Source organism: Schistocerca piceifrons, chromosome 6 (genome assembly GCF_021461385.2).
Source record: "Schistocerca piceifrons isolate TAMUIC-IGC-003096 chromosome 6, iqSchPice1.1, whole genome shotgun sequence".
Classification (NCBI taxonomy): Eukaryota; Metazoa; Arthropoda; class Insecta; order Orthoptera; family Acrididae; genus Schistocerca; species Schistocerca piceifrons.
In genome coordinates this window covers 421,783,307-421,810,316 of record NC_060143.1, presented here as the reverse complement: position 1 = coordinate 421,810,316, position 27,010 = coordinate 421,783,307, and the positions used below count along the sequence as shown (strand labels likewise).

At 38.0% G+C, this 27,010-nt stretch overlaps 1 protein-coding gene and 1 non-coding gene across 3 annotated transcripts in view; both read right to left on the bottom strand.

Annotated features, from left to right (window-relative positions):
• Positions 1-300: 300 nt before the first annotated feature.
• LOC124802507 (formin-2-like) overlaps positions 301-27,010 on the bottom strand; it is a 277,071-nt gene continuing 250,361 nt past the window's right edge. For both annotated transcript variants that reach the window (XM_047263338.1, XM_047263337.1), the window contains 5 exons: positions 21,295-21,387; positions 21,159-21,210; positions 16,356-16,505; positions 777-849; positions 301-629 (listed from right to left, as the gene is read on the bottom strand). In XM_047263338.1, coding sequence (XP_047119294.1) covers positions 585-629; positions 777-849; positions 16,356-16,505; positions 21,159-21,210; positions 21,295-21,387 — 413 coding nt within the window. In that variant the 3' untranslated portion in view covers positions 301-584. The remainder of the gene's footprint in view (positions 630-776; positions 850-16,355; positions 16,506-21,158; positions 21,211-21,294; positions 21,388-27,010) is intronic.
• Positions 11,334-11,408, bottom strand: Trnal-caa. The gene has a single exon. It is a non-coding gene; the product is annotated as a tRNA-Leu (tRNA).

Sequence of the window (27,010 nt, the reverse complement as noted above, 5' to 3'; positions counted from 1 at the left end):
CTTACTAGAATATCAAATAAGAAATTCAATGCATAATCAACTAAGACAGCCATTTCTAAAAGACAAAGGGGATAACTCAGTAGGCAACAGCAAAGTAAATCATCCAACCTTTCAAAACAAAGAGGTGGACTTGCCCAGCACAGACAACAAGGACACGTTTCTGCACATGGGCAAAATTATTTTGTGCACATGACTTGTATAATGGCCACTGGACAAATTCAGCAACAGTATATCCATTGTTGTATGGTACTGGATGATGCTGGTGTCAACAATGTCAGTTTAGAGATACAGTACATGTTGTCACATTAGAAGCTCTTTACTTAAAATTAAGTTTTGTTTTATGTACATTGTTACTGAAAAACACAAATGACAGTACATTAAATTTACATCCATTTATAATACAAGCTATTTACAGTGTGTTAATAAATAATGAATCTGCTTTAATTTAATAGCACCATATGTAACATTTACATAATTTTTGAAAGTAGCTTGGTGAAACAGCAGCACGAATAGAAGTGGCAATGATGATGGTGACAGGCATGAGTAGTTATGCAGATGAACAGGTACATTGTGTAGACTTGCTTTTAACTCACAGGTGTCATCTTTGCTCGCATCTGTACTTTTGCTTTCTGTAAGTAAATCAAAGAAATTTTGATTCAGGACTTGAGTTAGTTAATAAACAAGCAATATTAATTATGTACATAGAACATCTCCAAATTAAAAAAATACTAATAATATTTTAAAATTACATTCATGTCAAAAATAATTCAACTTACCAATCCACCACCTGTTATTTTTGATTTCTTTACATCCAGTTTCTCCTCACGTTTCCGCTTCACTTCTTGTAGCCTTGAAACAAAAATATTATGTCAAATATCTCAGAAGTCATGTAAGTTATATTTCATTGCTTTCATTAGTCACAAACAGCAAGTGAACATACTCTCATGGAAGAACAGAATCTTGCTGAATAACATGGGAGGGGTTTTCCACATATTTCTAGTAAATGAAAACACTGAGCACTTATTGTGCCTTATTTATCATATTTAGACATGGACATGTGGTCTATATTTCTGCTAAGCTAATAAATAATTAATGTATTATGTAAGTCTATATTGTCATAAAAAGATCACAAACAACTTAACATCGAAGCACATCAGCTTAAATGAAAAGAGTCATTTGGATAATTTAGTGTGAATGAGCTTCTTACTAGCATACTACCAGCACAAAGACTTGCGGACAGAAATCAGAGCCTTGGAGGTAACAAACAAATCCCATTCACAAACCAATTGAAAGGAAAATTTATCACTTGTTATGAAAACAAAACCTCACAGACAAGAAGTTTAGTATTACTCACATTAGTCAAGAATGGGAGAGGTAAACAGACATACATGAGCAATTTAATGTTTTCTGGTCATAACAATAGTTTCTGTTAAAATTAAAGAGCACTTGGAAATGATCTACTGTTCACAGCTACCCAACATGATAAGAACAGCAATGCTACTGCATAATTGTGTGTCATGTATTACTAATGAAAATTTCATTATATTCTCAAAATCTATTTTTGAGGAAGAAATCAGAGGCTGTAAAAAGATGAGAAAAAAAAATCTGGCATACACATTATCCTGTAAGAGTTTTATAAAGCACAATGGCTGATCATTAGAGGACAATTACATTGTAGTGGTAGTCCAAGAGAACCAAGCATGTGGACAATTTAAATACAATAAAGAAACAAGAGTCACTTTCATTGTACCAAGACATCCCAAAAGCCAAAGAGTAACAGCTTTCAGACCAATAACTTCATTACACATGGATTCTACAACAACAACTCACACAAACAAACCAAGAATGGAACCATCTGTTTCAGATATTGAATATTGTACATGACAGACTTTTTAAGTTAATGTTCCTGTTGGTATTACTTCATAATGCACCATACATCTGAACATGTAATTTCAGGAAAATGAAAATCATTCAGTACATACTAAATGAAATAGAAGTGTTCAGTGTAATGAGCATTGTCTGTCCACTTCCTGTGATTTCCAATACTTTCAAGACCTTTTTCCAGAAGACAGAGTTGCTAACTAACTACAGTTACAGACACAGTTACAGCAATCAACAGAGATACAAAAACAGGCAACTTTGCTGCACAAAGGATAACAGTCATAATATATTTGGACATAACATCCCATACATAGTATAATATGAGGAAAGGGGAGGGTAGCTGTATACCAAAAAGTGGAATAAAGTTCCATAACATAGACATAAATGGATATTGTAGTGAGCAGCTCTTTGAGTATATAATTCAATAATATTATATATAAAAACAAAGATGAGGTGACTTACCGAACAAAAGCGCTGGCAGGTCGATAGACACACAAACAAACACAAACATACACACAAAATTCAAGCTTTCGCAACAAACTGTTGCCTCATCAGGAAAGAGGGAAGGAGAGGGGAAGACGAAAGGAAGTGGGTTTTAAGGGAGAGGGTAAGGAGTCATTCCAATCCCGGGAGCGGAAAGACTTACCTTAGGGGGAAAAAAGGACAGGTATACACTCGCACACACACACATATCCATCCACACATGCAGACACAAGCAGACAAGCAGAAAATATGTCTGCTTGTGTCTGTATGTGTGGATGGATATGTGCGTGTGTGCGAGTGTATACCTGTCCTTTTTTCCCCCTAAGGTAAGTCTTTCCGCTCCCGGGATTGGAATGACTCCTTACCCTCTCCCTTAAAACCCACTTCCTTTCGTCTTCCCCTCTCCTTCCCTCTTTCCTGATGAGGCAACAGTTTGTTGCGAAAGCTTGAATTTTGTGTGTATGTTTGTGTTTGTTTGTGTGTCTATCGACCTGCCAGCGCTTTTGTTCGGTAAGTCACCTCATCTTTGTTTTTATATATAATTTTTCCCACGTGGAATGTTTCCTTCCATTATATTGATATCATTAATTCAATAATATACTTGAAAACATTAAGAGATAGTGCTTTCCACACTGTACTGACCTTAAAAAGGAATTTTTTAAGCTTTATTAAGTGATCAGTGGGGGCACCAATAAGATATACTACAAATAATTTGGAAGCAGTTTTGTGTGGAGATTTCAATATGGATTTTATCTCAGACTGTTCTGATCAAGGACATTTGACCTACCATTCTTCAGCTGTGGCTGAATCCCCACAGTAATGTTCTCAAAGAGACTTGAAGGATGCCCAATTCCAACAGACAGTTTATTTCTAAATAAAGAAGTTTTCATGAATTAGATAGGAGGGCCACAAAAAATGATTTATCTGACTATGGTGGTCAAATGGCACCAACAAAGCATCCCTATTAAAAGGATATAATTAAGAAAGGAAACACGTAATTAAAAAAAAAAAGCTAAATTATGACCCTGTTACACTTTTCTGAGTGGGTTAAGTGGAAGTACAAGGGGGAAATGTTTACCAAGGGCATGTATAGATGAGAAATTTCATCCCTCCCTGAAAATATGCATACAAAATTATGAATCCAGTTCCATTTTACAATGCATCAGAAACAATTATAGTGAAAGCCAAGGAAAATGATGGTTAACATCTTGGATAAAAGTATTTTGAGTCAGAAAAGAGCTACACTATCTCATCAAAAGTACCCAGATACGTTTATAAAACTGAACTCCATCCAGATAGGCCTCAAAAGACCCTAACAGCACTGACCAACCACCATGTCATCCTCAGCCTTTTGCATTACTGGATGGGGATATGGGGGGACATGTGGCCAGCACACTGCTCTCCCTATTGTCAGTTTTCGTGACTGGAACCACTACTTTTCAATTAAGTAGTTTCTCAAGTTGCCTCACAAGAGTTGAGTGCACTCCACTTGCCAACAGCACTGCACAGACTGGATGGTCACCCATACAAGCGCTAGCCAACCCTGACAGTGCTTAACTTCGGTGATGCGACGGGAACCAGTGTTACCACTGCGGCAATGTCATTGGCACCCAGATACCTCTATGCAATGTTGAACTGACTACTAGATTTCTCTGAGAGGTGGATCCACCTGCATGAAAGGCAGCTGGCAATAATTTGTTGTTGTAGAAAAGCAGTAACTGTGGAACAGTTCAGTCAGAAGAGCTCAGTTACTTCAAATGTGGAGTAGTCTGTAAATGTCACCTGAGTAACAAATCCATCAAGGACATTTCAACCTTTCTGTAGCTACCCAGCTGTACAATTGGTGACGTGATGTAATTGTGAGGTGAAAAGGAAAAGGAACACCCACAGTTAACCAAGACAAGACAGACCTCGTGTACTTGTACTGATTGCCAAGAACCATCCACCATTGCGGAGGATTGTTGTAAAAAATCACACCAAATCAGTGGAAGGAATCAATCAAGTGTTATCAACAACTCAGCTAGCACAATAACTATGCATAAGGAGTTAAAAAGGATGAGGTACAATGCTCAAGAAGCTTCACATATGCCACACATTTCTCTACTCAGTGCTAACCAACACTTGAAGTGGTTTAAAAAGTGTTGTCACAGGATAGTATATGACTGAAAATGAGTGATTTGGAATGAGAAATCACATTATAACCTGTGTCAATCTGAGTGAAGGATTTGTGTTTGGAAAATGCCTGGGGAATGTTACTTGCTATCATTGTGTACTGCCAAGGGTGAGTTGCATAGGACATGGTGATAAGGTATGTTTTTTTTTTTTTTTTTTCTTTTTTTTTTTTTTCGTGGTCAAGTCACAATCCCTGTATTGAGCTAAAATAATTGCTAAATGCAGAAGGAAATGAACACATTTTACAGTGTTGTGTACTGTGTGCCCTAGAGGAACAATTAAAAGATAATGATGTTTGTATCAGCAGGGCACTGCACCTTGTCATAAACCATCATTTGTGGACAAAAACATTTCTGAAATTAACTGGCCTGGATCCAGTGGAACACCTTTGGGATAAGTTATGACACTGATTTCACTCCAGACCCCAGTGTCCAACATCATTATCTTCTCTAGTGTTAGCTCTTCAGGACAAATAATGTGCCATTCTTCCACAGACATTTAGACACCTCAATGAAAGTGTCCCCAGCAGAGTTCAACCCATCATAATGGCAAAGGATGGGCACACCCCATCCCATATTAATGTTGACTAATAGATGTCCAGAAATTTTCGATCAGTCAGTGCATGTTTAGTACAGAAGCTAGTTACAGTCGATAATTAAAGGGACACTACAAGCAGTATTGTAGTATTCTTTATTGTGTCATCAAAAAGGCAATAAACTGTTTACTAAGTGAATGAAATTCAAAATCTCACAAACAAAGTGAAGGCAACTCAGTTCAATATTAGGTAAAAAATGAATAAACTTAGTAATGGAAATGATACTATACTCATCGGTGACAGCACCAGTAAGATAGATTGTAATAAATTTAAATCATTGGTAACTGTTGGCAAGAATTTATTGATTTTAGTCTTCCTGGAATTGCCTTCAGAACTGCCTTCTCTTCATTATGATAATTCAATCATCTTCAGTAGCATATCATCTGTTGTTCTTGGCTGATACATTCACTCATTATTATGTTCACACACTTTTGCATAGTTAGCTGTGAATACTGTCTCAATGGTCTATCAGTTTTTTTAGTTGTTTATATTTTATTTAATTTTTACTGTCAGTATGCTCGTTAAGTGGCATGCCTCCAAGTTACAAACTTAAGACATATAGGATGTGACAAGAGCCAAATTAAAACCCAGCCAGCACCTAACAAGTTGCAGCAATTAGGCACCATCCAGGATGCCAAATACATTCATGTTCTATCACTTGAGGTATGGTGACTAATTACCTCAAAATCCAAGAGCAATGTTTGTTAATATAATTTCTGGGAAATAAAACTACCTTACATTTATTACTGACTGCATAAGAAAAATCACTACAATGTGAAAAATTTGCTGATACATTTATCATTTCAAAAGCTGCTTACTAAAGTGAGTACAGACTTTAGAATATCAGATAAAAACCGGTGATTCCAAAAGAACACCATCTTAAAGGACATGTTCTATACATTATTTAATTACTAATGCTTACGTAGTTAACCCAGTTCTTCCCAGCAGACTGAATTATTACAAATAATTACAAAATTGGTTACAAAATACCTTACAAACCATTTCAAATAAGTTGAATTGGTGATTTGCAGAACACAAATGAATTAACTCTTTACAGACCAGTGATTTTTTAGAATTATAGTGACACACAATAAAACTGGGCTCTATTGTTATGAACTTAAATATGTATTTAAGTCCAAAAATTTGCTGGGTGTCAAGAATTTAAAAAAAAAATCAAGGTGCAACCCTGTCTAGATTTTGGGATCTGAAAATGCCAATACAATCAGTAGTCAGTACCGGGAAACATAATCTTTTTTTATATTAAAATGATGTACTGTACATGGTCTCTAACCCAGATCATGGTCTTTTATAGGCAATGAAACATATTTAAGATCACTCACTAATGCCCAAATGATGCAAGAGGACAGAATGGCATCCCAAGATCCAAGTAAGTGTATCGTTCTAGAGTTCCCAATGCTAAAATAGCCAAAAAGGAAGTAGAAATGGACTTAACAATACCTAGTGGTACAAACAGATGAATGTAAAAATCGAACTCAGAAAGTTGATAGCAGTTGTAAGAGTCAATGAATATAAGAAGTATACATTATCTGAGAAGGGAATGAGACAGTACTGTAACAAATCCCCATGTTATTCAGTCCGCAAGCAAGGCAACCAGTAAAAGAAACCTAGGAATAAGTTGGAAAAGTTACGGGGAGAAAAAATTAAAACTATGAGTTTTGAAAGTGACATTGTAATTCTGTTGGAGACCTTAAAAGGCCTGGAAGATCAGTTCAATGGATTTAATAGTGTCTTGAAAAAGAGGCAGTGGGATGAGCAGCAATAAAATTAAAACATGAGCAGTAGAATATATTCTAGTTAAATAAGGTGATGCTGTTGATGCTACATTAGGAAACAAGATACTAAGGGCTATCTGTATAAACATTGCCAAATAGAGGTCACTTTTGACCTTAGTTAAAAAAATGAACAAAATTTCAAAAATTTTCTACATTGTACAATAGTAAATGTGGGTCAACAGAATGATGTTCAGTCCTGACGTAACTTAACAGACCTCACACTACCTTGCAAGGACTGTGAGCTTCATCAATAAATTTGGCATTGCTGTCTTTCTTTATTTTTTATTTTATTTTATTTTATTTATTATTTTTTTTTTTTTACTGCCTTTCTGTAAATCCATTTGGCCAGTAAATAATTGTTGTTTAGTCTACCCTTAATGTCAATATCTTTACCTCTTTGACCTTATTGTTTAGTATCTAGACAATGCATTTTATTTCAGCTAGTCTAGGGATATACCACCTCTTTACTCTGACAGTTTACTGTATGCATTTTGATTTCAGAATTGAATATCTCTTAGTGGAAAATTTTCTTCAAATTTGACTTTAATGGTCTGGAACAGGCAACTGAATGAATCATTTGAAAGCCATTCTTCAAATATTTTGTGTCAATGCTGCTGTGAAAGCATTTAAACTTTTCTCTGTAATAACCCAATTTCTGAAAACAGAAATTGGATGTCGGCCGAGAACTTGTTATGTACTCATTGATTTTAGCCATAGCATGATGATTACTGCACTGTGATCTGCAAGTTTGAGGTCAATTTTGTAGTACCATCAGTTTAGGTTTGCGACAGTTATGTCATCTCCACTGTTAACAGATAATTTCCCACAAATTGTCTATAGCAGCTTACCAAGTTCATAAAATCTCTCTCTTTATATTATCTTCTCCGACCTGGATGTTGACGACACCACACAAGGGGATTCTTTGTCCTAGGTGCACTAGGTTACAGAGACACCTTTCCAATAGGTTGATGAAATTTTCAAAATTTCCATCTAGGGAACAGTACACACAGATTACAATTAAGTTAGCATCCAGCTATAGTGCCACATGAGTTTGCTGAGGTGAACCAGGTTCTTTTATCACCTTATGGCATTCCATTTTCATCACCAGTACCTGATGTGACTACTTCGATTTTTAGTATTGGCATTTCAAAAAGTTTGCATAGTAGGAAAATATGGAGGAAAACAAGCAGAATAATCCCCACAGCAAAAAAACATCAAAATGATCAGATATTGGCTGGGGGGGGGGAGTGGAGAAACAAAGAACATTCAACAGCACACTAGCACACTGGCTCAGAATGCTAGGAAAACAGTGTGAATGTCACAATAATTATCTTCATAGTTAGGGATAGGAAAAATGATAATATGACAAATAAAGCAAAATTAGCAGTTTTCAGCAAAATAACATGTGATATACAATTTTTATTAGATGTAATAAAATCTGTAATTTTTCCAAATGAAAGAGTTGTAAATCTGAGGATGGCAGTTTACTAATATTGGCAACTGATATTTATGAATGTTACAACTGCATTTTGACTCCTACTCCCCTCAAGGTTGAGATTCATATATAATCTTAAATTGACAGTTTGGTTCACGCATAAGAAACTTTGATCTGTTGATAAAAACATCAACAATAATAGCAAAAATAATACAGAATTTGGCAAAAAAAAAAAAAAAAAAAAAAAAAAAAAAAAAAAAACAGATCTTGAAGATACAATACTGAATTTGACAAAAAACACCAAATTTGACACAATAGACAACACCGAATTTGGCAAGAAAGTAACACCAAATTTGGCAAGAAAGTAAGACCGAATTTGGCAAGAAAGTAACACCGAATTCCGCAAGAAAGCAACAACGAATTCAGCCAAAAAGCAACATCTAATTCGGCCAAAAAGCAACACCAAATTCGGCCAAAAAGCAACACCAAACTCGGCCAAAAAGCAACACCGAATTCAGAAAGAAAGCAACACCGAATTCAGAAGGAAAGCAACACCGAATTTCGGAAAAAAAGCAACACTGTATTCGGAAAAAAAGCAACTCTGAATTTGGAAAAAAAGCAACACCGAATTCAGAAAAAAAGCATCACCGAATTCAGAAAAAAAGCAACACCAAATTCAGAAAAAAAAGCAACACCAAATTCAGAAAAAAAGCAACACCGAATTCGGCAAAAAAAGCAACACCAAATTTGGGAAAAAAGCAACACCAAATTCAGCAAAAAAGCAACAGCGAATTTGGCAAGAAAATCAACACCAAATTTGGCAAAAAGTAACACTGAAGTTGGCAAAAAAAGAGACACCAAATTTGACAGAAAGGACACTGAAACTGGCAAAAAAGTACCAATTTTGGAAAAAGAATAAAGTATATTACAATAATGACACCAAATATGGCAAAAAATAACATCAATATTGGCAAAAAATAACATCAATGTTAGCAAAAAATAACAATGAATGTTGCACAAAATAACACTGAATTTTGAAAAAAAAAACTGAATTTCGCTACAAAATAAAATGATATTTTTTCTGTCCCTATTTATGGCCACCTGGTGTTGGTCTAAAATGGCAGCTTTGATTATCAACACAAACTGTAGGTAAGTGTGGCATCTTGTTGCAATGTATCAGACTTTCAGATATTTATTGAGTATGATGAAGACATACATGTTACATGTTGTTTGCCATGGATATCAGCGGCATTTTGTGCAAACAAAAGTTCTGTATTTTACAGACTCTCTGTCAATGTAGAGAGTGACAGATATAACATTGGCATTGTCTGCTTAGGTACATCAGTCATCCAACACGGTACCACTCGGCATTTTGTACATTATCAAACACTGCTTAAGAGTGACCTCGACTCAAGCATGCAACCTCCAAGATATCAAGACACAATTACTTTTAATTATTGGCTGGTAACAAGACTTTTCTGATTGATCTAAATGCGGCTGCTATTTCTGTTCATCAATAGATGAGCAGCTGCCACAACTGTTTAACAACATGTGGGCATTTGGTAGTTAATTTATCACCCTCCAGTGCCCACTGACTTGTCTAGAATTTAATGCAAAATGTATAGTTACTGCTATTCAAGCATAAAGACCACTTATGTAAGAGTTGTTGATTCATTATTAATTGCTGTCAAACTCCATATATTTAATTTTTACTGAAAATAATTCTAATTTCCCTTTGTTACTGCACCACTAAGTGTCCATGAAATACTTCAAAATTTTCTCACATTAATTATGAGTTGTCTCCAAGATTTCTTATAGGAGCAATTATGTCTGCAATCATTATTTGCATCACTAGCATTCTCATCAACTTAACTTTACAAATTGGAGGGAAAAAATAGTCTGAACTTCAGTAGAAGTGTTAACAGTACTTCCTTTATTATTTACTTCTGTCTTCATGCAAATCCATTCTTTTGAAGTGTCATTAGGTCAGGAACTCAAAACTGCAATTGAGCTTGATTGGTTCTGTTTAATTTGGCTAATCAAAGTTGGTCCTATTTCACGGCAAAACAATATGATTAAAGTTTATACAATGCATACATCTCAGTTCAGTTTGATCTGAGTTAATTTTTTGTGCTACTCTAAGGTAACTGTTTTATCTATTTCACCCTAAAAGTAATACATGAGATCTGCTATCTGGGCAGCAAAATAACTAACCACAGGAGAATTAAATAGAAGAATGTCAAACGATGAATGGCAGGTGCAAGAAAAGCTTTTCTGAAAAAGATGCCTACTTACCATAAAAAAGAAATGCCAAGTTACAGACAGACACAATTAAAAGATACTTACATATAGCTTTCAGCCACAGCCCTCATCAGTAACAGACACACACACACACACACACACACACACACACACACACAAGCACACCTCATGCACACATGACTGCCAACTCTAGCATCACAGGCTACAATGATACATCACATGGGACGCAAACAGCAATCTAGAGAGGGCGAGGCAGGTATGGTGTATGGGTGGAGAGAGAGGCAAATGCTGTCTCATGGAGTGTGCAGAGACTAGAATGCCAACAGGTGCAGCGTCAGGAGCTTGTGGGGCAGGGACATGGGGAAAAAGGAGCAAAAAAGGAGAGAAGTGGGGAAAGATGGGTGGATGCATTAGCAGAGGACTGCAAACATACAATTTGGGAGATGAGAATGGGGAGGGGGTGATAGGACAGAGGGGTGGAAACTGTTGGGTGGAAGATGTACGGGCAGTATGTTATCGTAGGTTGAGACCAGGATAATTGTGTGTTGTAGAGATGACTCCCATCTGCACAGCTCAGAGAAGCCAGTGGTGGAGGGAGGATCCAGATGGCTTGGGTAATGAAGCAACCATTGAAATCAAGTGTCCAGAATGAGATTTTCACTCTGCAGCGGAGTGTGCGCTGATATGAAACTTCCTGGCAGACTAAAACTGTGTGCCCGACCGAGACTCGAACTCGGGACCTTTGCCTTTTGCGGGCAAGTGCTCTACCAACTGAGCTACCGAAGCACGGGTGTGAGTCACGCTTCGGTAGCTCAGTTGGTAGAGCACTTGCCCACGAAAGGCAAAGGTCCCGTTCGAGTCTCGGTCGGGCACACAGTTTTAGTCTGCCAGGAAGTTTCGAAATCAAGTGTGTTGTGTTCAGCTGCCTGTTATACCTCAGGGTGGTCTACTTTGCTCTTCGTCACAGTTTGGCAGTGGCCATTCATCCTGGTGTACAGCTGGTTGGTAGTCACACCATTATAAAAAGTTGTGCAATGATTGCAGCAGAGCTGGTAAATGACATGGCTGCTTTCACAGCTGGCCCGGCCTCTGATAATGTAGGACAAAGCTGTGACAGGACTGGAATAGGATGTGCTGGGTGGGTGGGCTGGGCAGGTTTTGCACCTGGGTCTTCCACAGGGATTTGCTCCTTGTGGCAAGGGGTTGGGATTGGGAGTCACTTGGGGATGGACTAGGATGCTGTGGAGCTTGGGTGGGCTACAGAATATGACTTTAGGAGGGGTGAGAAGTATCAAGGGTAGGTTGTCCCTTACTTCAGGGCACAATGATATGCAATCTACATCTACACAGTTACTTTTCAATTCACACTTAAGTACCCGGCTGAGGGTTCATCGAATCATTTTCATACTACTTCTCTACCATTCAACTCTCTAATGGCATGTGGGAAAAAGGAACACCTAAATCTTTCCGTTCGAGCTGTGATTTCTCTTATTTTATTATGATGATTATTTCTCCCTATGTAGTTGGGTGTCAACAAAATATTTTCGCATTCAGAAGAGAAAGTTGGTGATTAAAATTTCGTAAATAGATCTCACCACAAAGAAAACAGCCTTTGTTTCAGTGACTGCCACCCCAACTCACATATCATATCAGTGACACTCTTACCCCTGTTGTGCGATAACATGAAACAAGCTGCCCTCCTTTGCACTTTTTCGATGTCTGCTGTCAATCCCACCTGGTAAGGATCCCACACTGCACAGCAATATTCCAGCAAAGGACAGATAAGTGTAATGTAGGCTGTCTCTTTAGTGGGTTTGTCACATCTTCTAAGTGTTCTGCCAACAAAGCACAGTCTTTGTTTTGCCTTCCCCACGATATTATCTATGTGGTCTTTCCAATTTAAGTTGCTCTTAATTGTAATTCCTAGGTATTTAGTTGAATTGACAGCCCTCAGATTTGTGTGATTTGTTGTATACCCAAAATTTATCGGATTTCTTTTGGTATCCATATGGATGACCCCGCACTTTTCTTTGTTTAGTGCCAATTGCCACTTTTCGCACCATACAGAAATTCTCTCTAGATCATTTTGTAATTGGAATTGTTTGTCTGATGATTTTACTAGACAGTAAATTCCAGCGGCATCTGCAAACAATCTAAAGTGGCTGCTCGGCTTATCACCTAGATCATATCTGTAAATCAGGAACAGCAGAGAACCTATGACACTACCTTGCAGAAAGCCAGATATCACTTCTGTTCTGCTTGATGATTTATCATGTATCATTATGAACTGTGACCTCTCTGAGAGGAAATCATGAATCCAGTCACACAACTGAGACGATACTCCATATGCATGCAATTTGATTAATAATCGCTTGTGAGGAATGGTATCAAAAGCCTTCTGGAAATCTAGGAATATGGAATCAATCTGAGATCCCTTGTCGATAGCACTCAGTATTTCATGGGAATAAAGAGCTAGATGTGTTGCACAAGAATGATATTTTCTGAATCCGTGTCAGTTATGTATCAATAAGTCATTTTCTTCAAGGTGATTCATAATGTTCGAGTACAGTATATGCTCCAAAATCCTACTGCAAACTGAGGTCAGTAATACGGGTCTGTAATTCAATGGGTTACTCCTATTTCCTTTCTTGAGTATTGGCGTGACCTGTGCTACTTTCCAGTCTTTAGGAAAAGACCTTTCGTCAAGTGAGCAGTTATATATGATTGCTAAGAAAGGCGCTTGTGTCTGCATACTCTGAAAGGAACCTGATTGGTATACCATCTGGACAGGAAGACTTGCCTTTCTTAAGTGATTTGAGTTGTTTCACAACACCTAAGATGCAGAAGATGTGGTTCAGTTCTTCCAGTTTGGAGTGGTACTGTGTGATGAAGGGGACACTCCTTTGTGCTGGTTCTTGGGGGTGGTGGGAGGATTGTGGGTGTGAGGGAAAAAGGCATGACAGGAGATTTGTTTGCGGACTAGGTGTGAGGGATAGTACCTGACTGTGAAGGCCCTGAGACCCTCAGCATACCGAGCAAGGAAGTTTTCATCACTGCAGATTCACCATCCCTGGGTGGCCAGGCTGGATTGGAGAAATTTTTTGGTGTGGAAGGGATGACAGCTGTCAAAATGCAGGTGTGCATTTTGACAGCTGTCATCCCTATCACACCAAAAAATTCCTCCTGTACAGCCTGGCCACCTGGGGATTGCATATCTGCCGTGACAAAAACTTCCATGCTCAGTATGCTGAGGGTCTCACCAAGGCCTTCACAGACAGGCATTATCCCCCAGACCTAGTCTGCAAACAGGTCTCTCGTGCCATTTCCCCTCACACACCCATTCCTCCCACCACCCCCAAGAACCAGCCACAAAGGAGTGTCCCCTTCATCACCCAATACCACTCCAAACTGGAACATCTGAACGACATTCTTTGCTAAGGTTTTGATTAAATATCATCATGCCCCGAAATGAGGGACATCCTACCCATGATACTTCCCACCCATCCTAAAGTCGTGTTCTGTAGCTCACCCAATCTGCACAGCATCTTGTTCCATCCCCAAGCTACTCCCAATCCCAATCCCTTGCCACAAGGATTATATCTCTGTGGAAGACCCAGGTGCAAAACCTGTCCAATCCACCCCACAGCGCTTCCTACTCCTGTCCGTCACAGGTTTATTCCACTCCATCAGGGGCCAGGCCACCTGTGAAAGCAGCCATGTCATTTACAGCTCTGCTGCAATCATTGCACAGCTTTATATATTGATATGACTACTGACCAAGCTGCCCACCAGGATGAACAGCCACTGCCAAACTGTGGCCAAGAGCAAAGTAGACCACCCTGTGGTACAACATGCAGCTGAACACAACATATTTGATTTCAATGGCTCCTTCACTACCCAAGCCATCTGGATCCTACCCTTTACCACTAGCTTTTCTGAACTGCCCCGAACTGTGCAGATGGGAGTTATCCTTACAACACATCCTCTGCTCCCGTAATTATGCTGGCCTCAATCTATTGTAAAATACTGTTCCCACACCTTCCACCCAACAGTTTCTACCCCCTCTGTCCTATCACCTCCTCCCCATTCTCATCTCCCACCCTATTTATTTGCAGCTCTCTACCAATTCATCCACCTCTTCTTTCCCCGCTCCTCCCCTGTTTTTGCTCCTTTTCCCCAACCTCCCTGCCCACAACCTGCTAACATTGTGCTTGTTAGCATTCTAGTCCCTGCACACTCCACGAGACAGCATTCATCTCTCTCACCACCTGTACACCATCCCTTCCCCTTCCCCTTTCCCTTCCCCTTCCCCACCCTTTCCAGATTGTTTCTTGCACCCCATGCAATGATGCATTCCATTGCAAGATGCTGGAATTAGTGTTCGTGTGGGCGTGAGGTGTGTTTGCTTGTGTGTGTGTGAATGGTGTGTGCCTCTCTTTTACTGGTGAAGACTGTGAACAAGAGCTATATATGTCTTTTAATTGTGGCTCTCTGCAACTTAGCATCTCATCTTTATGGTAAGTAGCAATCTGTCTTTTCCTGCATTGCTGACATTCCTACCTGGAGATTCAATTGTTTGATTTTACGAAAAAGAATTAAGTGAAAATTGAATACCAATGTAAATATGAGAAGTCTTTTCTTTGCGAATGTTTTACAATGTGAGCAAGAAAATGACAGAAGATTTTGAAATGTGGTGCTACAGCTGAATGCTGAAGGTTAGAGGGCTAGATCAGGTAGACATACTGAATTAGATTGAGGAGAAAAGAAATTCATGGCATAATTTGACAAAAAAGTTATAGTATGATAAGACACATACTGAAGCACCAAGGAATAGGTTAATGAGGACAACAGTGACAATGACAAGAACATTTTTATTTAGCTGTTTTGGGAAATCTAGCTCCTGAGAAAACATATGGTTTATTTGTCTTCACTCTTGTCAATTTGTGAAAAAGTAAAATGCATTAAAGGTACATTTTAGTACATTCTTAGCAATAAAATGAAAACCTAACTAAGGAACCAAATACAGAATAAAATGCATACTTGTTTGCAGAAGAACAACTGCTCATATTCCACAACCAATGGTTGAAAGTATAAAGATATGCTATAATTTCTGCAAAAATTTCTACAACAAAAGTACATTGAGCCATCTGATTCTTCTGGTTTTTTATTTCCTTTCCACACAAGGAGCGCTACAGTTATATGTTGAGTAGCTACAAAAAGTAAAAAATCACATTAACTACATAATCACCTTAGTACCAATCTACCTATATTACACCACAAAAGAATAGAAACCACAGTTTCGTGTTATTAATTCTCATTGATGGGCAATAAATCTGTAACATTCAATGCGCATGTACATTTATGTTTGAAATCCAGTGGGAATCTAAAATTAGCAAGCACGGAAGGCATGGACGGGGACTGCACATGGGTAATACTTGGTGGGAGTGTGGGTCAGCTAGCGAGCATGCTGAGATAGTATGTGAATTTGCAAAAATCACTGTGTTTTGGTGACTCAATGGTTAACACAACTGCTTTGGAAGCAGGACACCCTGGGTCTGAGTCTGGTCCGGCAAGCATATACACTTGTCAATGCTTTTTCTGCACAAAGTCCCAGTGCAAATGACATCATTAGTTCCTTCCCTTTTGTTTCCTTCCCCCCCCCCCCCCCCCCCCCCACCCCCCCCGGAACCCCCCAAATCCCCCTTTCAATTTACATAACAAATTTGTTACTTACTTTTCTTTTATTAACCTCTGCTGCTCTTTCTTCCATATATCCTTGAAATCACAGCAAAATGGTAGCCACAAAGCAAAGAAATCTTTAGGTGTTACATCTTCTTTATTACCTTTTGGCTGGTATTGATAAAATTCCATTGTGCCATAAAACCTGAAGCATAGAGAACAATTAACTATACAAGTATATAACATACATAGGACAATGAACACCTCTTTCTTCAAATAGTAATATCAGTATTACAATGGGTACTCATTTGAATTACTTTATTGCTATTTACCTCCAAATAATGGAAACAATGGTAATGGCAAAAATACAAATCAACCCATAACGACATGAAGCACTATAAACGTAGGATATGTAAAAAACTTATGAGTAGATTAAAGAGGACAGAAGAATGTTTCAAGGCAGCTGGGGAATGATCAGCCACTATAATGAATTATTAAGGAAACAAATGGCAATTAAACCTACAACTGTCTTAATTTTCTCCCTAAAACAAATTTCTCTGTATCAGTAACTGGGCTGCTTACAGTAATTAACAAGCATTTTAGTTTCTTGAGTAATGGTGCTCTTAGCTGTCTTCATGTAATTTAAGCCAAACTTTCACCTAGAAGTTTATAACACTTAAATGATTTATACAAAAGATACAATACAACTTGTTACTAAATAAAACACTGTACATTTTTCCAGAGCTAGTATGCTCAGCAACTGGTGAAGAAAAATATGTCCAAGGCTAAACAGTTGCTGCTGAAGTATATACACTTATTATTGGTTTCAACTTTGTAGGCATGGCAAGCAAAGGTTGATCTTGGTAATTAACATCAAAGAATTTGGCACCAGCAACTATGACTAAAATACAGAAAAGAATTCAGTATTACAGCTAAATCATTAATAATGTAGTATTTTGATAGACTGGCTCTCAAAGAAGAAAAATGTAAACCAGATATAATTTAATATTGTGTTGAAGGTACAGAACTCAGCAGAGGTGGATGGGTGGGTGAGGGGGAGGGGGTGGGGGGTTGGGGAGAGAGAGGGAAATGGAAAAAGAGAGAGAGAACTAAAAACTTATATGATACAAACAGGAGGTGCACTAGTGTATTTAACAGAGATCATCAGGATGCAGGATGCTGTTAAATATACACATGGGAACTACTGGACTATCAGTCAGTAATTCCAATTACTGAACTACTTGCTAAATAATGTATTGAATGAGAGAAAAGGGATCAGATCAGGAATTTAAACCTCAAGCACATTAATCCACAGTAAGACAGGATACTTCCATGGAATCTATTGGAGAAAGAAATGCTTTAACCACACAATGAGGAATACAATATTCACAAATCTGAAGACAATGAGCATTAAGTAAACAAACAGGCAAGTGTCTGCAGGTATCAAAATCCAAATAAAATTTTAAAGTCAGGATATACACAATGCAGTAAACTTAAATTGGTTTAATGGGGGTAGGAGACAATCACTGCTTTCTGGTCCATGTGTCAAAGGTGGGCAGCATGAATGGTCATGTGTTTGTCTGATTTCTGGATGACTGTCACAGAAATTCTGTAATACCTAAATTGGAAAATTCTTGAATACAGATGTGAATTATCTCACAAAAGCCAACTATCAAAGTTCCAAAAACCAGTATTACAAGAAGAATCTAGAAATATTCTTCAAACCTCTACATGCAATGTTAGACTAACTTCAGCATGTACAGTGGAATTTAAGCACACATTCTTCCTGCAGCCCATACACTGCTGGAATGGGCAGAAGCCATAACATATAGTACACTCAGCCATGCACTTCACAGTGATTTGAACAGTTTGTGTGTAGATGTTGAAAGTGGCAATGGAGAAATTTAACATTCAGAATGGGAATCAAAAGCAGAGGGCACTTGTTATGAGTAATACCTGCAAAAGATTTGACTATTCTCAATGAAAGTAACGAATGATTTCCAAAACTGTTACATGGAATCAAAAAGCTGCATAGCACAGGGTCTATTTTAAGGACAAATAAATCACAATCAACAGTACAGTTGAAAAGTGTAATGAAAAATGATCACTTGATAAGCTTCAAAACTGATGACAGTATAGCAGATATAGTTACACAATTTTGCAATAATTTTATGGTAGCAGTGCTTTGTTAAATGAATTTTTTCCTATTTCAAGTTTTTTTGAGTAAGTTAAAAACAAATCTCAGTATCTTCATAAAATTATGTATGTTTCTTTGCATAATTAATCTTATATGCTACTGAAAATATGGCTATTAACTTCCCTGTTTCCATTCCAGCACTACACAGCCCTCTATTCCATCAATGCACCCAGTCTTTTTATTTCTCTCCTTTTCCACTACCTCCCCACCTCACTCCCCTGTCCTCTGTCTACCCTCCTGACTGCACCTAGCTGCCCTACCCTCTCTTCACCTTGTCCCTGCGTATTCCCACTAGCAGCACTTTACTGTTCTCCACCCATACCCTGCTATCCCTCCCCCTCCCCCTCCCCACTCCAGCCTCCTCCTTACCCCCACTCAGTTGCCTCTCCCATCATGTGCTGCTGCTTGCAGCCTGGCTTCAACTGCCGGAGACTAAGGTCATGATGTGTGTGAGAGTTGCGTTTGCACGCATGTGTGTGTGTGTGTGTGTGTGTGTGTGTGTGTGTGTGTGTGTGTTTTTGACAAAGGCCTTTTTGGCTGAAAGCTCATTTTGTGACAGTCTTTTTCTTGTGCCTATCTGCGACTCAGTATCTCCACTATATATGGTGAGTAGCAACTACCCTTTTCATAATATTGTTATATTCCATCCTGGATTTTCCATTGTTTGATTTTAGCTACTAACTTTATCACTTCAGAACATGATTTGCAAAATACATCTTTGTTCCTTTTCAGAACTGAGGAATTTTTTATTGAGTACTAAATTTAGCTGATGAGTGGTAATAAGCATACCAGACAAAATATTAGTCACACCCAGGAGAACTTGCTAAAATTGCTTCTGGCCTTGATAAGTTATCATATCATACATAGAAATTACATTAAGAAAAATGTTGAATGCTGTATTTTTACCCCTTGTTCCAAACAGTCCAAGACATTTTCGATAGTATTAAGATTCCTGACTTGGACAGTTTGGGGGTAATCTGAAATGTATGGTAACTGAAGGAAACTCCAAAAGCCAAGATCGCTGAAAAAGCATTTTGTTGGATGAGCAGCAGTGTTTTCATCATCAGATCTTAGGCTTATTGAATTTTTAAACATATTATCCTTCACTATTACAAGTTGCTTCACACTGCATGGTGGTGGGGTGTACAGATGCATTTTGAAGTGACTTCTAACACTGATGGATAAGATGTTATAAATTCAATAAGCATAAGATCCAATGATGACAGCACTGCTCTTTTGTAACTTGTCATCCAATAAAATTTTGTGATCTTGACTTTTGAAGTTTTTTTCAGCTACCACTGATTAAGACAGGGTTGTTTAGCAGGCCAATGAAGATGCAGTAGTGTCCTGGAGTGTTTGCCAAACTAGGAACACATATATGCAGCTCTCTGACCACAGATGTTGTTATCTTGGAAGATGTTTGTTTGGTTTGTGGGGCACTCAACTGCGTGGCTATCAGTGCCCGTACAAATTCCCAACTTTTGCTCAGTCCAGTCTTACCACTTTCATGAACATGGATGAAATGATGAGGACAACTCAAATACCCAGTCATCTCGAGGCAGGTGAAAATCCCTAACACTGCCAGGAATCGAACCCGGGACCCCGCGCTCGGGAAACGAGAATGCGAACGCGAGACCACGAGCTGTGGATTTGGAAGATGTGTCCACAGTAAGCACATCATGAAGATGTAGAAGAAAGGCTGTAATTTATTCACCAAAAATATTGGAATAAACATCCTGATGCACATTCACAGTAAAAGTCAATGAGTTGTCTCACATTGTGGTACAGAAAACACTCACAAAACTTTACAGAACCTGATTTGCAATCTCTATACAGTGCAGTTTAAATGTTTTATTGGGCCTTTGGTGCACTTGACATCTTACTTTATTTGAAAGGGGCAAAATTTAGACTGGGTGGGGCCTATGTTGATGAATTTAAGATGTGAAGTTTTATATGCGCCTGTGAGCAATAACTGTTAGTGAGGTACCTGAATTCAAATATCAGTTGCTTGCAATCCCTTCATGGTGTCCTTTTAGTAATTGGTTAAGACTGACTTGGATCCACAGATAGCAGCAATTTCTGTCAGATTTGAAACTGACTGACATGGTGTGACACTCATCTCCAGTTTCTGTTGGTTAAGAACTTTTCAAAACCACTGTTCCTGTGCTGTGTTCCATGAGTGGTACATCATTCCTTGGAGACAAATCAGGCAATCTGCATTGATATTGACACACCGACAAACTGGCCACCTTCTTTCACAGTGTGGTCAAGGGCACATCCAGACATGATGGCTTCTTCCTGCCTTGCAGTCTTGCCTACACATCAACCAATCTTACTCTTCCAGTTCTACACAAATGACTGACACATAACACCACTTCAGTGCCATGACTTATGTAAGTGGTGGAAAATTGGTAATAACTTTATAAACTATGGCTACACGAAGAATGAACCATTATTTTGTGAATAGTTACTGCACCACTAAGTATTATCAGCAATTCTCATAGTTAAAGTTTGTAGTGTGAGATACTTCAATAAATGCTTAAACAGTGAATATATTCTGTACAATAAATCACCCTATTTCACACGTGTGTATTTTCTAAGGCAACATCTGGATATTTATGGACTAAATTTTGTAATTAGATGTCTTTTAGCTACACTTACTTTTGCTTGCATTCCTCTAAATTTTCTGTTTCACCAAGCAGCTGCTTCTTGGCTACAAGGAAAGAAACATCCTTTAACATTCCAAAGGCAACATTCTCTAAAATCAACACATTCCAAAATAATAATGTTTTATTACCTCTTGTTATAAAAAATTCCATCTTATCCTTGAAAGGCTGTAAATTATTTTCTGAAGAGGCCTCAATAACTTTTTGTGTTTTATTGCTGCATGCTGTACAAAATAATAAAAACAATGAGTAATCAACAGCAGTTCCTACATTTTTGCTACGTAAAAACTGCAGAACAAGAGTATACAGTACATTATCATAAAAAATTTAAGACCAGACAGACAGTGGTCACAGAAAGAAATAATGTTCAAATCATATTTAAGAAATTTATCCACTAAAGAAAATAGTTTACTACAAAAATATATCCTGAATTGAACAACAGGGACACATTACATACCACACAGAACTGGACAGAAGAGAATCTTTTATGGCTGTGTAATGATAGATGTACAACATCGAATTATTTAGTAGTTGAATGACAAGGAAAACAAACATAATAGGATAATGTGGTCTAGTGAATGTCTTCATCATTTTCAATGTTATTTCTCTTTTTATTTCTGGAACATTGCACCATATTCACATATGGTCCTAATAATTCAAACTCATCATAAGCAGAGTTGCTTGTGCAAGTATCAATGTCATATTGCCCCTTAAACTTCAGCACAGCCTTTTATCTGGGCATGTACACCAACTAGCAGTCTACCTTAATAAATTTCTCTTGTCAAACAGTGACCTAGAGAAGAGTTGACCATCAAGTAGCAGAGCATGCTACTGATCACAATACTCTCCACTTCAATGACTATTTCACAATCCATATCACCTGAATCATATACCCCCACCCCTCTTTTCCACTCCCCCATGTATAATACAAACTTCTCTGAATGGCATACATGGAGCTCTCCATACAATATGTCCCTCAGTTTCCACTAACCTTAATCCTACACCTACCTCTGCCTCTGTTCCCATGCCTTTCCACCACCTTTCCCAATATCTCCTCACTGCTTTACACTATATTTTGAATCATTCATCAATTAAACTATCCTCACAGTGTTCCATCTGTGAACTCTCTTATTTTTGTCCTCTCTCTGCTTAGCCACTACCTGCCCCTTCCATCTTCCTGTATGCTTTTACCCCTTCCATATGATAACTGCTCATGTCACTCAGATATCAATTCTACGACAAAATTAGGTCTGTGTGTGCATGTGCTTGCACACACTCCATAGGAGGACATTGTGAACCTAATTGGTGAATGGTCATCTTTATTCTCTTCCATGTTTGCATTCTAGTTATGACTTCCCACAATTATAAAACTTTACTTCATTGTATGTTACATAGACCATTTACCATAAACCTTAGCAATATGGAAGACGCCAATTTAGAAACTATTAAATTCATTCACATTTCATTATGGAACAAGCTAAAAAATCACAGAGTAGTTCACATTACAGAAGAAAAAATTGCCTACCTCATTGACAAAATGTGTAAGTATAGGTTTTAATTTTAATGTTGACAGTGCCTTACTCTGACATGTAATAGTAATTTTATGCTTCTGAAAAGGCTAGATTAATTTAGCCAAAACCTGGTAAAGACCAGAAAATTTGTGCTACTGATGCAGATTCTTCAATATATTAGTCTATCACAGTTGCTGATGGGGCTGCAATATGCTAAAAATTCTTATCAAAAATTAGGGTGATGAAGATTTTCGAGTGTCCTATTATTTGTTTTCTTTTAATACTAATAGTGTTCATCACATTTAATGATTTTTTTATGTACCGTTATGGCACTGCTGTGCTTCACTGTTCAGTGATAAAGTATTTTACTGTTCTCGGTAAAAACTTTTAAAAGAATTAATTTTACTGTTGACTTGAACTGTTATTGTATCAGTTAATGTATTTGAATGTTTGGAGAATATTACAATAAGTAAAAAATATATTCCCTACATCCTGACAGGGTGCCCCTTTCCCGAGGTTTCTTTATGGCAGCAGGAGGAGTAGACTGCCAGTTATCCATATGTTCTGTAACTGTTCATTTGCACTGTTATATGTATATGTTTGTTATCTTGTCAGGGTTCTTACGGCTTGGTAAATACCATTTTGACTATATGGTACATATATCTTGAAACAATATGGTTTTTTTGACATGGACATGCTCTTAACAATTTGGAAATAGTTGTACTGTCCATTATTGCAATTTTAGTTTTCTGTTCTGTAGGAAGATTTGAAAATGGGTCCTGACCCGTGACTAGTTATCAATTAAATAAAAATGAAATTTACAACTTTGGTTGCTTTTCTGTTGTATTGATTAACACAAGTTGCAGCTCTGCAATTACTCCAGCAAGCTGGAAGTTTGATGGTAACCTAAGTCAGAAGTTTAGTGGCAGAGTGCTTGCAGGCATTCTTTGATAATATTGCTTGTAAGTTTCCTGATCATGATACTGTAACAAGGGGTAACTCGAGTTTGCCAGCTATAGAATAGGAGAGTCATGTAATTAAAATTGGCACCAGAGAAAGGGGTTCGTGTGCCATTTCCCTGAATGTGTTGTCTGAAATTACTTTGAGCACTTAGAAAATTGACTCAGGAGGGTAATGTGTTGGACCTTCTAAAGTGTGCGTCATTTACGACGGCGGCCGAGTTTAGGTTCGTTCTGCGCATCTGACGTCACAAAACACAGTCAGCCAATGAACAGAGAACAACGTTGGCAGAGCTTGACTGCAGTGCAGAGCTGAGAGCATGGACGAGTGTCTTCAGTTTTAGAAACATTCAGTCATAAATAAAGTAACTGAACAAAAGCAATGTCTTGATAGCAGACTTTCTTTTATAGAAAGTTTGGAAAAAGCATTCTTTATACCAATTGTTTCATATTCTATTAATTAATTAAACCAAACAAGCAATAAGCCTCCTAATGCAGGCGATAGCAAGGAAAGGTGTTTGTATCATTCTCACTAACCGCTTTTTCGCAATAAAGAACAGCGGTAATTGTTTCTTTCCTATTGTACTTCGACGAAGCGTGGGTAATTCATAGTCATACCAACAGTGTTTATCGGTATTTTGCGTGCAATTTTAAAGTCGAGCTGTGTTAGCGTAGTGGTTAAAGCATTTAGCTACTAAGCAAAAGGTTCTGAGTTAAAACCTTGTTCAGCGCCTAATATTTTCTTTATTTAAAAACAATATCAGAGTGTCTTACTTTATGAATTTTATTCGTTTGAATGTAATTTTTTGAAATTTCTAGTGGCAGCTAAAATCGACCATGCGGACAGTATACACTATGGACTTTTACCTCTGCAAACTCTTCAAAATTTTGTGCAATGGTTTACTACATCTAATGCTGCACAATAACTGCGTTGAACATCGAAACAAAATTAAGTCATTTATGGGGGGAAGGTGTCAGTCAAGAAGGTGTGTAAAAATGAAATTATTGGGCAAAATAGTTTTTGTGAAATTGAATGATAAAGTGTGTCAAAGCAGTCGAAACACCATGTGTCTGCACAGGCGAGCAGTGCAGTGATGACAAAATCGCGCACAGTGCGGAATGCGGGAAGCACGTCTCTGTAGCAGCGAAAGGGTTAATGTGGCCGTGGTGGCTTTACTTCATAAACTGTGTGCTCCCCCCTAAACGTAAGTTTGCGAACTATACTATGGCACTGCTTCTCTTGGCGTGTGCAACTGGCAACGCAGCAATCTCCCGCGTCTGGGCGGGCATGCGCGAACCGCCAAGATAAAAGAATTGAACTATAGTAACTAACAGATCTGAACTTCGCAAATCATTTAACACATATGAGCACATTAGTTCATCTAATTTGTGATAATGCCAGTGGACCTACTCCATTGCTGAGTGGTCAGCACAGCTGATTGCCTTGTGGTCGACCCCAGTTCAACTCCTGGTGTGGCCAACCTGGTATGGCCAAGGATTTTTCCTTGATGGGAAGACTTTAACAGGGTGCACTCAGGTTCATGAGGCCAACTGAGGGGCTACTCAGCCAATTAGTAGCAGTTCCAAGGTCTAAAAACCCAACACCAACTGGGAGAGCAGTTTGCTGACTACATGCACCTCCACACAACATCCAATGACACCCTTGGCCAAGGATCACAAGGAAGTCAGTGTGGAGTGATCGGCCCATCCAGGGCCAGAACGTGAAACATAATACCAATGACTTCAGGTGTTACGAGGTAGGAAAATATTTCTGCTTTGCAGGAGTAACAGAATACAGAATGGAGATGTCTGAGTATTCAACATCAAATACTCAACACTGTGGCTGGAGATAGCATTGCACAAAGCATTATACAATACTTCTTCCATAAGTGTGTGCTGGGTAAAGTTATGAGGGATGGGGATGACCTACTGTAGTTAAATAGCTCTGTTAGGAAGTTGATATGAATGCAAAGAGTTTCATTTTAAGTGAAGTCAAAGCCTAGTTGACAATAAAAAGCAGAATAAAGGTAAAATAAGAATAAGGAGAGCAAATGTGAAAAACATTCATTTAATTCAAAAGTAAAATTTTGCCTAACTACCTGAATAATAATCCTAATAAGTTGTGGGCTTCTGCAAAGTCAGTAAGGAGATCAAAATCATCTATTCGATTATTCGGTGATACTGGAATTGAAGATTACCAATAGAAGATCAAAATACTGATTCTGGTCTTCCAAAGTTGTTACAACACAGAAGGTTGTAACAGGGTTTCACCTTTTAATAAAATCATCACAAAAATGGTGGTATGGTACATATTGAGATGATCACAGGTTGGAAGATGAACTGACACTGGTCAACAATGGAAAGGCATCAGGACCTGTGTGATTCTACAGACATTAGGCAAAATGAATCTTCTGCTCCCCTAACAGGAATGAAGAGACTGCATAAAAGCTCAGGCTATTCCCGTTTTCAATAAGGGTATCAGACAGATACATAATTACAGGCCTATATCACTTACATCAATTTGTTGTCAACTTTGGGAACATTTTTTTATGCTCACGCATTATGACATTTTCAAAGAACAAAAATGTCATCTACAAAAATAGCCTGACATTGTCGAAAGAAATGAAACAGAGAATCATAAAAAAATGCCTGAATTGTGTTCTGATAGATGGCTAAAATCGGAATGGTTTATAAAAGGAAGAGGAGTTAAGCAAAGAAGTGGCTCTCACCAGTGATTTTTAATATAGTAAGGAAAGTTCACCAAGGCTCAATGGCAGATGATATGAAAAAAATGGCATATGCAGATGATGTGATGATTTGGGAAGAAAATGAGCAAGAATTGAAAGAACAACGAAATACCTAGAAGAGAGTAACTGAAGAAACCATATTTACAGATGTAAAGGTAATTTCTTGAATACCCCAAGGATGTGTGATAAAACTTATGTTGTTTACAAAGTATATACATGATCTAGTAGAAAGTGTCAGATGCTCTTTAAGACTGTTTGCAGATGATGCACTTGTCTATAAGAAAGTAGAATGTCAAAAGACAATATTGATTGCAGAATCACCTACAGAGGGGTGATGGATGATGCAGGTTCTAGCAGTTGATCCTGAGTGTCAATAAATGTAAAATATTGTGTGTACATAGGAAATGAAAGCCACTACTGTACAACCACACTACTCATGAAAAACTGCAGGAATCAGTATCTAACTATAAAATATGTAGCAGTAACTATCCAGAGCAATCTTAAGTGGAATGGCCACATAAAACATATAGTAGGAAAAGCAGATGCCAGGCTGAGATTCACAGGAAGAATCATAGGGAAATGTAACTCATAACTCATCCACTTAGAAATGTTCCATTCTAATTTCTCTGG